The sequence below is a fragment of the Lampris incognitus genome, chromosome 11 (genome assembly GCF_029633865.1).
Source record: "Lampris incognitus isolate fLamInc1 chromosome 11, fLamInc1.hap2, whole genome shotgun sequence".
NCBI classification, from domain to species: Eukaryota; Metazoa; Chordata; class Actinopteri; order Lampriformes; family Lampridae; genus Lampris; species Lampris incognitus.
In genome coordinates this window covers 29449128-29464076 of record NC_079221.1, presented here as the reverse complement: position 1 = coordinate 29464076, position 14949 = coordinate 29449128, and the positions used below count along the sequence as shown (strand labels likewise).

At 39.0% G+C, this 14949-nt stretch overlaps 1 protein-coding gene across 1 annotated transcript in view; it reads left to right on the top strand.

The window, feature by feature from the left end:
- LOC130120346 (serine/threonine-protein kinase Nek5) overlaps positions 1-14949 on the top strand; it is a 42846-nt gene that overhangs the window by 27459 nt on the left and 438 nt on the right. The window contains exons 19-21 of the mRNA XM_056288895.1: positions 13025-13229; positions 13805-13945; positions 14530-14641. Coding sequence (XP_056144870.1) covers positions 13025-13229; positions 13805-13945; positions 14530-14641 — 458 coding nt within the window. The remainder of the gene's footprint in view (positions 1-13024; positions 13230-13804; positions 13946-14529; positions 14642-14949) is intronic.

Here is a 14949-nt window from a genome sequence, read left to right as displayed (position 1 = left end):
AGGAAAGGGAAGGTTTTTATCAAAACAACAGCTGTAAATGGGCTATTAAAGGATGGGAAACGACTACCAGTCTGTCTAACCTTCTGGCGTCCTGCACCATCTTCAAAATCAGATTGAGTACAGTACAGTAGAGTGAGCACACCGATTGGCTACACAGAGAGACCGAGCTGGGAAGGATGTGCAGCAGGTTAGGGCAATCAAGGATAGAGATGGAAATGTGCTGACAAGCGAGGAGAATGTGCTGAGAAGGTGGAAGGAGTACTTTTAGGGGCTGATGAATGAAGAAAATGACAGAGAGGGAAGGTTGGATGATGTGGGGATAGGGAATCAGGAAGTGTGGTAGATTAGCAAGGAGAAAGTGAGGGCAGGGATGAAGAGTGGAAAGGCAGTTGGTCTTGATGACATACCTGTGGAGGCATGGAGATGTTTAGGAGAGATGTCATTGGAGTTTTTAACTAGATTGTTTAACACAATCTTGGAAAGTGAGAGGATGTAGCAACTAGAGGGGTATAAAGTTGATCGGCCACAGCACAAAGATTGGGAAAGAGTAATAGAAGCTAGGTTAAGAAGAGAGGTAACGATTAGTGAACAGCAGTATGGTTTCATGCCACGAAAGAGCACCACAGATGCGATGTTTGCTTTGAGAATGTTGATCGAGAAGTATAGAGAAGGTCAGAAGAAGTTACATTGAGTCTTTGTGGTTTTAGAGAAAGCATATGACAGGGTGCCAAGAGAGGAGGTGTGGTATTGTATGAGGAAGTCAGGAGTTGCAGAGAAGTATGTAGGAGTGGTGCAGGATATTTATGAGGGAAGTGTGACAATGGTGAGGTGTGCGGTTGGAAAGACAAATAGGTTCAAGGTGGAGGTGGTATTACATCAAGGATCGGCTTTGAGCCCTTTCTTGTTTGCAGTGGTGATGGACAGGTTGACGGACAAAATCAGGCAGGAGTCTCCATGGACTATGATGTTTGTGGATGACATTGTGATTTGTAGCGAGAGTAGGGTGCAGGTTGAGGAGAGCCTGGAGAGGTGGATGTATGCACTGGAGAGAAGAGGAATGAAAGTCAGTAGGAGCAAGACGAAATACCTATGCGTGAATGAGAGGGAGGACAGTGGAATGGTCAGGATGCAAGGAGTAGAGGTGATGAAGTTTTATGAGTTTAAATACTTGGGGTCAACTGTCCAAAGTAACAGGGAGTGCAGAAGAGAGAAGAAGAGAGTGCAGGCAGGGTGGAGTGGGTAGAGAAGAGTGTTAGGAGTGATTTGTGACAGAAGGATACCAGCAAGCGTTAAAGGGAAGGTTTACAAGGCAGTTGTGAGACCAGCTATGTTATATGATTTGGAGACCGTGGCACTGATGATAAGACTGGAGGCAGAGCTGGAGGTGGCAGAGTTGAAGATGGTAAGATTGTCACTGGGAATGATGAAGAAGGACAGGATTAGGAACAATTATATTAGAGGGACTGCTCAGGTTGGACAGTTTGGCGACAAAGCAAGAGAGGCAAAATTGCGATGACTTGGACATGTGTGGAGGAGAGATGCTGGGTATATTGGGAGAAGGATGCTGAATTTGAAGCTGCCAGGGAAGAGGAAAAGAGGAAGGCCAAAGAGGAGGTTTATGGATGTGATGAGGGAGGACATGCAGGTGGCAGGTGTGACAGAGGAAGATGCAGAGGACAGGAAAAAATGGAAATGGATGATCCGCTGTGGCGACTCCTAACGGGAGCAGCCAGAGGTAGTAGCAGTTGTAGTACATTACATTACAGTCATTTAGCCGGCGCTTTTATCCAAAGGGATTTACAATTAGTGCATTTAGCGTAGGAAATCAGGAGAACTACTAGTCATCAGAGGTCATAAGTGCATCTTCTCTCCAACCAAGCATCTAAGAGCAAAACCAGTGCTGAAGTAAAAGCGCAATATATATCAGCAGTCAGTTATATCAAAATAGCAGTCAGTTATGTCAAAAAAGCAGTCAATTATATCAAAACAACAATTAGTTATATCAAAACAGCAGTCAGCCATATCAAAACAGCAGTCAGTTATATCAAAACAGCAGTCAGCCATATCAAAACGGCAGTCAGTTATATCAAAACAGCAGTCAGACATATCAAAACAGCAGTCGGTTATATCAAAACAGCAGTCAGTTATATCAAAACAGCAGTCAGCCATATCGAAACAGCAGTCAGTTATATCAAAACAACAATTAGTTATATCAAAACAGTGGTATATCAAAACAGCAGTCAGCCATATCAAAGCAGCCATCAGTTATATCAGAACAGCAGTCAGCCATATCAAAACAGCAGTCAGTTATATCAAAACAGCAGTCAGACATATCAAAACAGCAGTCAGTTATATCAAAACAGCAGTCAGACATATCAAAACAGCAGTCAGTTATATCAAAACAACAATCGGTTATATCAAAACAGCAGTCAATTATATCAAAACAACAATTAGTTATATCAAAACAGCAGTCAGCCATATCAAAACAGCAGACAGTTATATCAAAACAGCAGTCAGCCATATCAAAACGGCAGTCAGTTATATCAAAACAGCAGTCAGACATATCAAAACAGCAGTCAGTTATATCAAAACAACAATCGGTTATATCAAAACAGCAGTCAGTTATATCAAAACAGCAGTCAGCCATATCGAAACAGCAGTCAGCCATATCGAAACAGCAGTCAGTTATATCAAAACAACAATCGGTTATATCAAAACAGCAGTCAGTTATATCAAAACAGCAGTCAGCCATATCAAAACAGCAGTCAGTTTTATCAAAACAACAATTAGTTATATCAAAACAGTGGTATATCAAAACAGCAGTCAGCCATATCAAAGCAGCCATCAGTTATATCAAAACAGCAGTCAGCCATATCAAAGCAGCAGTCAGTTATATCAAAACAGTGGTCAGTTATATGAAACAGCAGTCAGCCATATCAAAACAGCAGTCAGTTATATCAAAACAGCAATCAGTTATATCAAAACAGCAATCAGTTATATCAAAACAGCAGTCAGTTATATCAAAGCAGCAGTCAGTTATATCAAAACAGTGGTCAGTTATATCAAAACAGCAGTCAGCCATATCAAATCAGCCATCAGTTATATCAAAACAGCAATCAGCCATATCAAAGCAGCAGTCAGTTATATCAAAGCAGTGGTCAGTTATATCAAAACAGCAGTCAGACATATCAAAACGGCCATCAGTTATATCAAAACAACAATCGGTTATATCAAAACAGCAGTCAGTTATATCAAAACAGCAGTCAGCCATATCAAATCAGCCATCAGTTATATCAAAACAGCAATCAGCCATATCAAAGCAGCAGTCAGTTATATCAAAGCAGTGGTCAGTTATATCAAAACAGCAGTCAGCCATATCAAAACAGCCATCAGTTATATCAAAACAACAATTAGTTATATCAAAACAGCAGTCAGCCATATCAAAACAGCAGTCAGTTATATCAAAACAGCAATCAGTTATATCAAAACAGCAATCAGTTATATCAAAACAGCAGTCAGTTATATCAAAGCAGCAGTCAGTTATATCAAAACAGCAGTCAGTTATATCAAAACAACAATCGGTTATATCAAAACAGCAGTCAATTATATCAAAACAACAATTAGTTATATCAAAACAGCAGTCAGCCATATCAAAACAGCAGACAGTTATATCAAAACAGCAGTCAGCCATATCAAAACGGCAGTCAGTTATATCAAAACAGCAGTCAGACATATCAAAACAGCAGTCAGTTATATCAAAACAACAATCGGTTATATCAAAACAGCAGTCAGTTATATCAAAACAGCAGTCAGCCATATCGAAACAGCAGTCAGCCATATCGAAACAGCAGTCAGTTATATCAAAACAACAATCGGTTATATCAAAACAGCAGTCAGTTATATCAAAACAGCAGTCAGCCATATCAAAACAGCAGTCAGTTTTATCAAAACAACAATTAGTTATATCAAAACAGTGGTATATCAAAACAGCAGTCAGCCATATCAAAGCAGCCATCAGTTATATCAAAACAGCAGTCAGCCATATCAAAGCAGCAGTCAGTTATATCAAAACAGTGGTCAGTTATATCAAAACAGCAGTCAGCCATATCAAAACAGCAGTCAGTTATATCAAAACAGCAATCAGTTATATCAAAACAGCAATCAGTTATATCAAAACAGCAGTCAGTTATATCAAAGCAGCAGTCAGTTATATCAAAACAGTGGTCAGTTATATCAAAACAGCAGTCAGCCATATCAAATCAGCCATCAGTTATATCAAAACAGCAATCAGCCATATCAAAGCAGCAGTCAGTTATATCAAAGCAGTGGTCAGTTATATCAAAACAGCAGTCAGACATATCAAAACGGCCATCAGTTATATCAAAACAACAATCGGTTATATCAAAACAGCAGTCAGTTATATCAAAACAGCAGTCAGCCATATCAAATCAGCCATCAGTTATATCAAAACAGCAATCAGCCATATCAAAGCAGCAGTCAGTTATATCAAAGCAGTGGTCAGTTATATCAAAACAGCAGTCAGCCATATCAAAACAGCCATCAGTTAAATCAAAACAACAATTAGTTATATCAAAACAGCAGTCAGCCATATCAAAACAGGAGTCAGTTATATCAAAACAGCAGTCAGCCATATCAAAACGGCAGTCAGTTATATCAAAACAGCAGTCAGACATATCAAAACAGCAGTCAGTTATATCAAAACAACAATCGATTATATCAAAACAGCAGTCAGTTATATCAAAACAGCAGTCAGCCATATCGAAACAGCAGTCAGTTATATCAAAACAACAATTAGTTATATCAAAACAGTGGTATATAGAACAGCAGTCAGCCATATCAAAGCAGCCATCAGTTATATCAAAACAGCAGTCAGCCATATCAAAACAGCAGTCAGTTATATCAAAACAGCAGTCAGACATATCAAAACAGCAGTCAGTTATATCAAAACAACAATCGGTTATATCAAAACAGCAGTCAGTTATATCAAAACAGCAGTCAGCCATATCAAAGCAGCAGTCAGTTATATCAAAGCAGCAGTCAGTTATATCAAAACAGTGGTCAGTTATATCAAAACAGCAGTCAGCCATATCAAATCAGCCATCAGTTATATCAAAACAGCAATCAGCCATATCAAAACAGCAGTCAGTTATATCAAAACAGCAGTCAGCCATATCGAAACAGCAGTTAGTTATATCAAAACAACAATTAGTTATATCAAAACAGTGGTATATAGAACAGCAGTCAGCCATATCAAAGCAGCCATCAGTTATATCAAAACAGCAGTCAGCCATATCAAAACAGCAGTCAGTTATATCAAAACAGCAGTCAGACATATCAAAACAGCAGTCAGTTATATCAAAACAACAATCGGTTATATCAAAACAGCAGTCAGTTATATCAAAACAGCAGTCAGCCATATCGAAACAGCAGTCAGTTTTATCAAAACAACAATTAGTTATATCAAAACAGTGGTATATCAAAACAGCAGTCAGCCATATCAAAGCAGCCATCAGTTATATCAAAACAGCAGTCAGCCATATCAAAACAGCAGTCAGCCATATCAAAACAGCAATCAGTTATATCAAAACAGCAGTCAGCCATATCAAAGCAGCAGTCAGTTATATCAAAGCAGCAGTCAGTTATATCAAAACAGTGGTCAGTTATATCAAAACAGCAGTCAGCCATATCAAATCAGCCATCAGTTATATCAAAACAGCAATCAGCCATATCAAAGCAGCAGTCAGTTATATCAAAACAGTGGTCAGTTATATCAAAACAGCAGTCAGACATATCAAAACGGCCATCAGTTATATCAAAACAACAATCGGTTATATCAAAGCAGCAATCAGCCATATCAAAACAGTGGTCAGTTATATCAAAACAGCAGTCAGCCATATCAAATCAGCCATCAGTTATATCAAAACAGCAATCAGCCATATCAAGCAGCCATCAGTTATATCAAAACAGCAATCAGCCATATCAAAGCAGCAGTCAGTTATATCAAAACAGTGGTCAGTTATATCAAAACAGCAGTCAGTTTTATCAAAACAGCAGTCAGTTATATCAAAACAGCAGTCAGACATATCAAAACAGCAGTCAGTTATATCAAAACAGCAGTCAGACATATCAAAACAGCAGTCAGTTATATCAAAACAACAATCGGTTATATCAAACTAGCAGTCAGTTATATCAAAACAGCAGTCAATTATATCAAAACAACAATTAGTTATATCAAAACAGCAGTCAGCCATATCAAAACAGCAGTCAGTTATATCAAAACAGCAGTCAGCCATATCAAAACGGCAGTCAGTTATATCAAAACAGCAGTCAGACATATCAAAACAGCAGTCAGTTATATCAAAACAACAATTAGTTATATCAAAACAGTGGTATATAAAAACAGCAGTCAGCCATATCAAAGCAGCCATCAGTTATATCAAAACAGCAGTCAGCCATATCAAAACAGCAGTCAGTTATATCAAAACAGCAGTCAGACATATCAAAACAGCAGTCAGTTATATCAAAACAACAATCGGTTATATCAAAACAGCAGTCAGTTATATCAAAACAGCAGTCAGCCATATCAAAACAGCAGTCAGTTTTATCAAAACAACAATTAGTTATATCAAAACAGTGGTGTATCAAAACAGCAGTCAGCCATATCAAAGCAACCATCAGTTATATCAAAACAGCAGTCAGCCATATCAAAGCAGCAGTCAGTTATATCAAAACAGTGGTCAGTTATATCAAAACAGCAGTCAGCCATATCAAAACAGCAGTCAGTTATATCAAAACAGCAATCAGTTATATCAAAACAGCAGTCAGCCATATCAAAGCAGCAGTCAGTTATATCAAAGCAGCAGTCAGTTATATCAAAACAGTGGTCAGTTATATCAAAACAGCAGTCAGCCATATCAAATCAGCCATCAGTTATATCAAAACAGCAATCAGCCATATCAAAGCAGCAGTCAGTTATATCAAAACAGTGGTCAGTTATATCAAAACAGCAGTCAGACATATCAAAACGGCCATCAGTTATATCAAAACAACAATCGGTTATATCAAAACAGCAGTCAGTTATATCAAAACAGCAGTCAGTTATATCAAAACAGCTGTCAGACATATCAAAACAGCAGTCAGTTATATCAAAACAGCAATCAGCCATATCAAAGCAGCAGTCAGTTATATCAAAACAGTGGTCAGTTATATCAAAACAGCAGTCAGACATATCAAAACAGCCATCAGTTATATCAAAACAGCAGTCGGTTATATCAAAACAGCAGTCAGTTATATCAAAACAGCAGTCAGTTATATCAAAACAGCTGTCAGACATATCAAAACAGCAGTCAGTTATATCAAAACAACAATCGGTTCTGTCAAAACAGCAGTCAGCCATATCGAAACAGCAGTCAGTTATATCAAAACAGCAGTCAGACGTAGTAGTAGTAGTAGTAGTAGTAGTAGTAGTAGTAGTAGTAGTAGTGTGAGCATTGATGGTGAATGTCAGGTGACAAAAAACTTATATACTTTCCCACTAATGTGCCGCCTGTCTGCCTCTCCCTCTCTCTCTTCATCTTCTCGCACCCTCTCTCTCTCTCCATCTCCCATGGCATGGAGATGTTTAGGAGAGATGTCATTGGAGTTTTTAACTAGATTGTTTAACACAATCTTGGAAAGTGAGAGGATGTAGCAACTAGAGGGGTATAAAGTTGATCGGCCACAGCACAAAGATTGGGAAAGAGTAATAGAAGCTAGGTTAAGAAGAGAGGTAACGATTAGTGAACAGCACTATGGTTTCATGCCACGAAAGAGCACCACAGATGCGATGTTTGCTTTGAGAATGTTGATCGAGAAGTATAGAGAAGGTCAGAAGGAGTTACATTGAGTCTTTGTGGTTTTAGAGAAAGCATATGACAGGGTGCCAAGAGAGGAGGTGTGGTATTGTATGAGGAAGTCAGGAGTTGCAGAGAAGTATGTAGGAGTGGTGCAGGATATTTATGAGGGAAGTGTGACAATGGTGAGGTGTGCGGTTGGAAAGACAAATAGGTTCAAGGTGGAGGTGGTATTACATCAAGGATCGGTTTTGAGCCCTTTCTTGTTTGCAGTGGTGATGGACAGGTTGACGGACAAAATCAGGCAGGAGTCTCCATGGACTATGATGTTTGTGGATGACATTGTGATTTGTAGCGAGAGTAGGGTGCAGGTTGAGGAGAGCCTGGAGAGGTGGATGTATGCACTGGAGAGAAGAGGAATGAAAGTCAGTAGGAGCAAGACGAAATACCTATGCGTGAATGAGAGGGAGGACAGTGGAATGGTCAGGATGCAAGGAGTAGAGGTGATGAAGTTTTATGAGTTTAAATACTTGGGGTCAACTGTCCAAAGTAACAGGGAGTGCAGAAGAGAGAAGAAGAGAGTGCAGGCAGGGTGGAGTGGGTAGAGAAGAGTGTTAGGAGTGATTTGTGACAGAAGGATACCAGCAAGCGTTAAAGGGAAGGTTTACAAGGCAGTTGTGAGACCAGCTATGTTATATGATTTGGAGACCGTGGCACTGATGATAAGACTGGAGGCAGAGCTGGAGGTGGCAGAGTTGAAGATGGTAAGATTGTCACTGGGAATGATGAAGAAGGACAGGATTAGGAACAATTATATTAGAGGGACTGCTCAGGTTGGACAGTTTGGCGACAAAGCAAGAGAGGCAAAATTGCGATGACTTGGACATGTGTGGAGGAGAGATGCTGGGTATATTGGGAGAAGGATGCTGAATTTGAAGCTGCCAGGGAAGAGGAAAAGAGGAAGGCCAAAGAGGAGGTTTATGGATGTGATGAGGGAGGACATGCAGGTGGCAGGTGTGACAGAGGAAGATGCAGAGGACAGGAAAAAATGGAAATGGATGATCCGCTGTGGCGACTCCTAACGGGAGCAGCCAGAGGTAGTAGCAGTTGTAGTACATTACATTACAGTCATTTAGCCGGCGCTTTTATCCAAAGGGATTTACAATTAGTGCATTTAGCGTAGGAAATCAGGAGAACTACTAGTCATCAGAGGTCATAAGTGCATCTTCTCTCCAACCAAGCATCTAAGAGCAAAACCAGTGCTGAAGTAAAAGCGCAATATATATCAGCAGTCAGTTATATCAAAATAGCAGTCAGTTATGTCAAAAAAGCAGTCAATTATATCAAAACAACAATTAGTTATATCAAAACAGCAGTCAGCCATATCAAAACAGCAGTCAGTTATATCAAAACAGCAGTCAGCCATATCAAAACAGCAGTCAGTTATATCAAAACAGCAGTCAGACATATCAAAACAGCAGTCGGTTATATCAAAACAGCAGTCAGTTATATCAAAACAGCAGTCAGCCATATCGAAACAGCAGTCAGTTATATCAAAACAACAATTAGTTATATCAAAACAGTGGTATATCAAAACAGCAGTCAGCCATATCAAAGCAGCCATCAGTTATATCAGAACAGCAGTCAGCCATATCAAAACAGCAGTCAGTTATATCAAAACAGCAGTCAGACATATCAAAACAGCAGTCAGTTATATCAAAACAGCAGTCAGACATATCAAAACAGCAGTCAGTTATATCAAAACAACAATCGGTTATATCAAAACAGCAGTCAATTATATCAAAACAACAATTAGTTATATCAAAACAGCAGTCAGCCATATCAAAACAACAGTCAGTTATATCAAAACAGCAGTCAGCCATATCAAAACGGCAGTCAGTTATATCAAAACAGCAGTCAGACATATCAAAACAGCAGTCAGTTATATCAAAACAACAATCGGTTATATCAAAACAGCAGTCAGTTATATCAAAACAGCAGTCAGCCATATCGAAACAGCAGTCAGTTATATCAAAACAACAATTAGTTATATCAAAACAGTGGTATATAGAACAGCAGTCAGCCATATCAAAGCAGCCATCAGTTATATCAAAACAGCAGTCAGCCATATCAAAACAGCAGTCAGTTATATCAAAACAGCAGTCAGACATATCAAAACAGCAGTCAGTTATATCAAAACAACAATCGGTTATATCAAAACAGCAGTCAGTTATATCAAAACAGCAGTCAGCCATATCGAAACAGCAGTCAGTTTTATCAAAACAACAATTAGTTATATGAAAACAGTGGTATATCAAAACAGCAGTCAGCCATATCAAAGCAGCCATCAGTTATATCAAAACAGCAGTCAGCCATATCAAAGCAGCAGTCAGTTATATCAAAACAGTGGTCAGTTATATCAAAACAGCAGTCAGCCATATCAAAACAGCAGTCAGTTATATCAAAACAGCAATCAGTTATATCAAAACAGCAGTCAGCCATATCAAAGCAGCAGTCAGTTATATCAAAGCAGCAGTCAGTTATATCAAAACAGTGGTCAGTTATATCAAAACAGCAGTCAGACATATCAAAACAGCAGTCAGTTATATCAAAACAACAATCGGTTATATCAAAACAGCAGTCAGTTATATCAAAACAGCAGTCAGCCATATCGAAACAGCAGTCAGTTTTATCAAAACAACAATTAGTTATATCAAAACAGTGGTATATCAAAACAGCAGTCAGCCATATCAAAGCAGCCATCAGTTATATCAAAACAGCAGTCAGCCATATCAAAGCAGCAGTCAGTTATATCAAAACAGTGGTCAGTTATATCAAAACAGCAGTCAGCCATATCAAAACAGCAGTCAGCCATATCAAAACAGCAATCAGTTATATCAAAACAGCAGTCAGCCATATCAAAGCAGCAGTCAGTTATATCAAAGCAGCAGTCAGTTATATCAAAACAGTGGTCAGTTATATCAAAACAGCAGTCAGCCATATCAAATCAGCCATCAGTTATATCAAAACAGCAATCAGCCATATCAAAGCAGCAGTCAGTTATATCAAAACAGTGGTCAGTTATATCAAAACAGCAGTCAGACATATCAAAACGGCCATCAGTTATATCAAAACAACAATCGGTTATATCAAAGCAGCAATCAGCCATATCAAAACAGTGGTCAGTTATATCAAAACAGCAGTCAGCCATATCAAATCAGCCATCAGTTATATCAAAACAGCAATCAGCCATATCAAGCAGCCATCAGTTATATCAAAACAGCAATCAGCCATATCAAAGCAGCAGTCAGTTATATCAAAACAGTGGTCAGTTATATCAAAACAGCAGTCAGCCATATCAAAACAGCAGTCAGTTATATCAAAACAGCAGTCAGACATATCAAAACAGCAGTCAGTTATATCAAAACAGCAGTCAGACATATCAAAACAGCAGTCAGTTATATCAAAACAACAATCGGTTATATCAAACTAGCAGTCAGTTATATCAAAACAGCTGTCAGTTATATCAAAACAACAATTAGTTATATCAAAACAGCAGTCAGCCATATCAAAACAGCAGTCAGTTATATCAAAACAGCAGTCAGCCATATCAAAACGGCAGTCAGTTATATCAAAACAGCAGTCAGACATATCAAAACAGCAGTCAGTTATATCAAAACAACAATTAGTTATATCAAAACAGTGGTATATCAAAACAGCAGTCAGCCATATCAAAGCAGCCATCAGTTATATCAAAACAGCAGTCAGCCATATCAAAACAGCAGTCAGTTATATCAAAACAGCAGTCAGACATATCAAAACAGCAGTCAGTTATATCAAAACAACAATCGGTTATATCAAAACAGCAGTCAGTTATATCAAAACAGCAGTCAGCCATATCAAAACAGCAGTCAGTTTTATCAAAACAACAATTAGTTATATCAAAACAGTGGTATATCAAAACAGCAGTCAGCCATATCAAAGCAGCCATCAGTTATATCAAAACAGCAGTCAGCCATATCAAAGCAGCAGTCAGTTATATCAAAACAGTGGTCAGTTATATCAAAACAGCAGTCAGCCATATCAAAACAGCAGTCAGTTATATCAAAACAGCAATCAGTTATATCAAAACAGCAGTCAGCCATATCAAAGCAGCAGTCAGTTATATCAAAGCAGCAGTCAGTTATATCAAAACAGTGGTCAGTTATATCAAAACAGCAGTCAGCCATATCAAATCAGCCATCAGTTATATCAAAACAGCAATCAGCCATATCAAAGCAGCAGTCAGTTATATCAAAACAGTGGTCAGTTATATCAAAACAGCAGTCAGACATATCAAAACGGCCATCAGTTATATCAAAACAACAATCGGTTATATCAAAACAGCAGTCAGTTATATCAAAACAGCAGTCAGTTATATCAAAACAGCTGTCAGACATATCAAAACAGCAGTCAGTTATATCAAAACAGCAATCAGCCATATCAAAGCAGCAGTCAGTTATATCAAAACAGTGGTCAGTTATATCAAAACAGCAGTCAGACATATCAAAACAGCCATCAGTTATATCAAAACAGCAGTCGGTTATATCAAAACAGCAGTCAGTTATATCAAAACAGCAGTCAGTTATATCAAAACAGCTGTCAGACATATCAAAACAGCAGTCAGTTATATCAAAACAACAATCGGTTCTGTCAAAACAGCAGTCAGCCATATCGAAACAGCAGTCAGACGTAGTAGTAGTAGTAGTAGTAGTAGTGTGAGCATTGATGGTGAATGTCAGGTGACAAAAAACTTATATACTTTCCCACTAATGTGCCGCCTGTCTGCCTCTCCCTCTCTCTCTTCATCTTCTCGCACCCTCTCTCTCTCTCCATCTCCCTGCTTGCCCCCTCTTATTTGGTCCTTTTGATCTCTCTGTCTTTCTCCCTCTAACTTTCCCTCACTTTTGCTCCCACTTAAGCTTTCCCTTGCTTCCTCCCTTTCTCTATCACTCTTTCTCTGCTCCCACACACCTCTCTCTCTCTCTCTCTCACACACACACACACACACACACACACACACACACACACACACACACACACACACACACACACACACACACACACACACTGTCCGTCTGTCTATCTGCCTATGTCCCCACAGACTGATGCTTTGTGTGTCTGCCTTACAGGAAGGTGAACTTAACAGGACCCTCAGCTTCCAGGCGGGAGAGGAGTTGAGACACAGAGCTTGGTGGGTGGATGGGGAGGCAGGAGAGGAAGCTGATACCAATGTGAGGAGGGACTGGAAACAAGAACCCCCTCAGACTCTGCTCAACGCCCTGGCACAGATGGACATCTCCTCTGTCTGTTCTACTATGGGGACACCCAGACCAGGTTCGGGGGTGTTGTCATTAAGCAAAGTATCTCTTGATCTTGATGGCTCATGACACCGGCCACAAAAACAACAACAAAAATTTACTCCTATCCACCTGTTATTTTAATCTTTCAGGCTGTTTGACATGTAAAGCCAAATTCCCCCTTGAGGACATTCACCTTAACTCATTTTATCCTATCCCATACTATCGTATGCTACAACACTGCAGATAATCATTCATTATGTTCATTATAATGAACATGTTAATAGTGTGTGTAATCCCTAGGCATTGTAGAGGGAACACATCCCTTCCAATGTTCAAAGAAGGCAATTTTGCCCTCCCCCAATATCTTTTATTTGATTGAGTTTCAATTTTACCCCCTACATCTAGTTGCAAGCTTAATATGAAAATATCCAATTTATCAGCTGGGATAAACACTGTCCCATTATATGCTGATGCAATGGTATGCAATGGCTCAGTTTAAAGACTCCCCATCCAAACTTCACTAAAAGTGAATCATGTCAAATTATCATGAAGTTAATAGCAGATAGAAATACCATTCTGATATATTCTGTCTTTTCCCTTTCCTCTCAGGTGAAGGAAGTGAGGGGGAGGGAGACAAAGGGGAGGCTTCAGAGGGGAGGAGACAATGGGGAGGTGTTCCTCCAAACACCCTCCTTAACGCCTTGGGCCACGCTGACCTCAGATCATCAACCCTGGCATCTCCGGTGTCAGGTCCGTCCCCATTCGGTCACACTTTCTGAAAACTCTCTAGGCACTCAGCTGACCACCTGTTGAGACCAACTCTCAGTGACTGCAAGAGCAGAATAGCCTCCAATTTCTAGATCACCAACATTTAAATAAGAAAAGAACATTAAACATTAAATAACATTTTATTAAGATTGAAACAATTTTTATTTATTAAGCCCATACAGGAGGAAATTAATTGGAGAGGGATTTGTAAAAGTGAAATATTCGGTGTATAGATGTTATATAGTTGAGACACACTAACCACGTGTTTTTATCGTGAAGACATTCTTGTACGTAATTTTTTTTAAATGTCGTTTTTTTGATTAGCACTTTCTACAAAAATACTTGTGTTATCACCAAAATCTGTATCCCCCAGCCTATTTGACATTCCTAGGTACGCTCTCTTTAGCTATTATAGACACTGTAAGAGGTGTGCACCTTCCTCCTTTTGCAATCTTGCATTACATTGCATGTTTTTTCATGTGAACCTCAAACCAAGACCACTTCCTTGTACATGCAAAGTTATTCAGCTACCAGTAAATCATGAAGTTGATGTCTCAATCATACAGGCGAAGAGGAGGTTGGTAGGGGTGGACTGCTGGAGGATGAAGAGGAGGAAGAGGACTCAGATGTTGAGGTTGATGAAGACCGTCTGGAACCCCGGTCCGATGATGACGACACGTAAGCAGACACTTCTTTTATGCTCAGTGTACATGACCTGTTTATGAATATTGTCTTAACTTTATTTCAAGTGAAACAAGAGAACAAAAAATGAGGAAAAAACAGGGTAATTCAAGTTAAAATGTATCTAATCTTTGTGGATTTGAAAATTTTCAGGGTGAAGAATTAATGTAAGTAAAGAGCAACTACTTTTTCAGTCAAAAGCCAGTCTTATCCAGCTGCTCTCAAATGTAACCCACCATAATTTGGTGGTTCTATTTTATTCCAAATATCTACTTTAAATTGTGAAATCATAACAATTGTCAGTG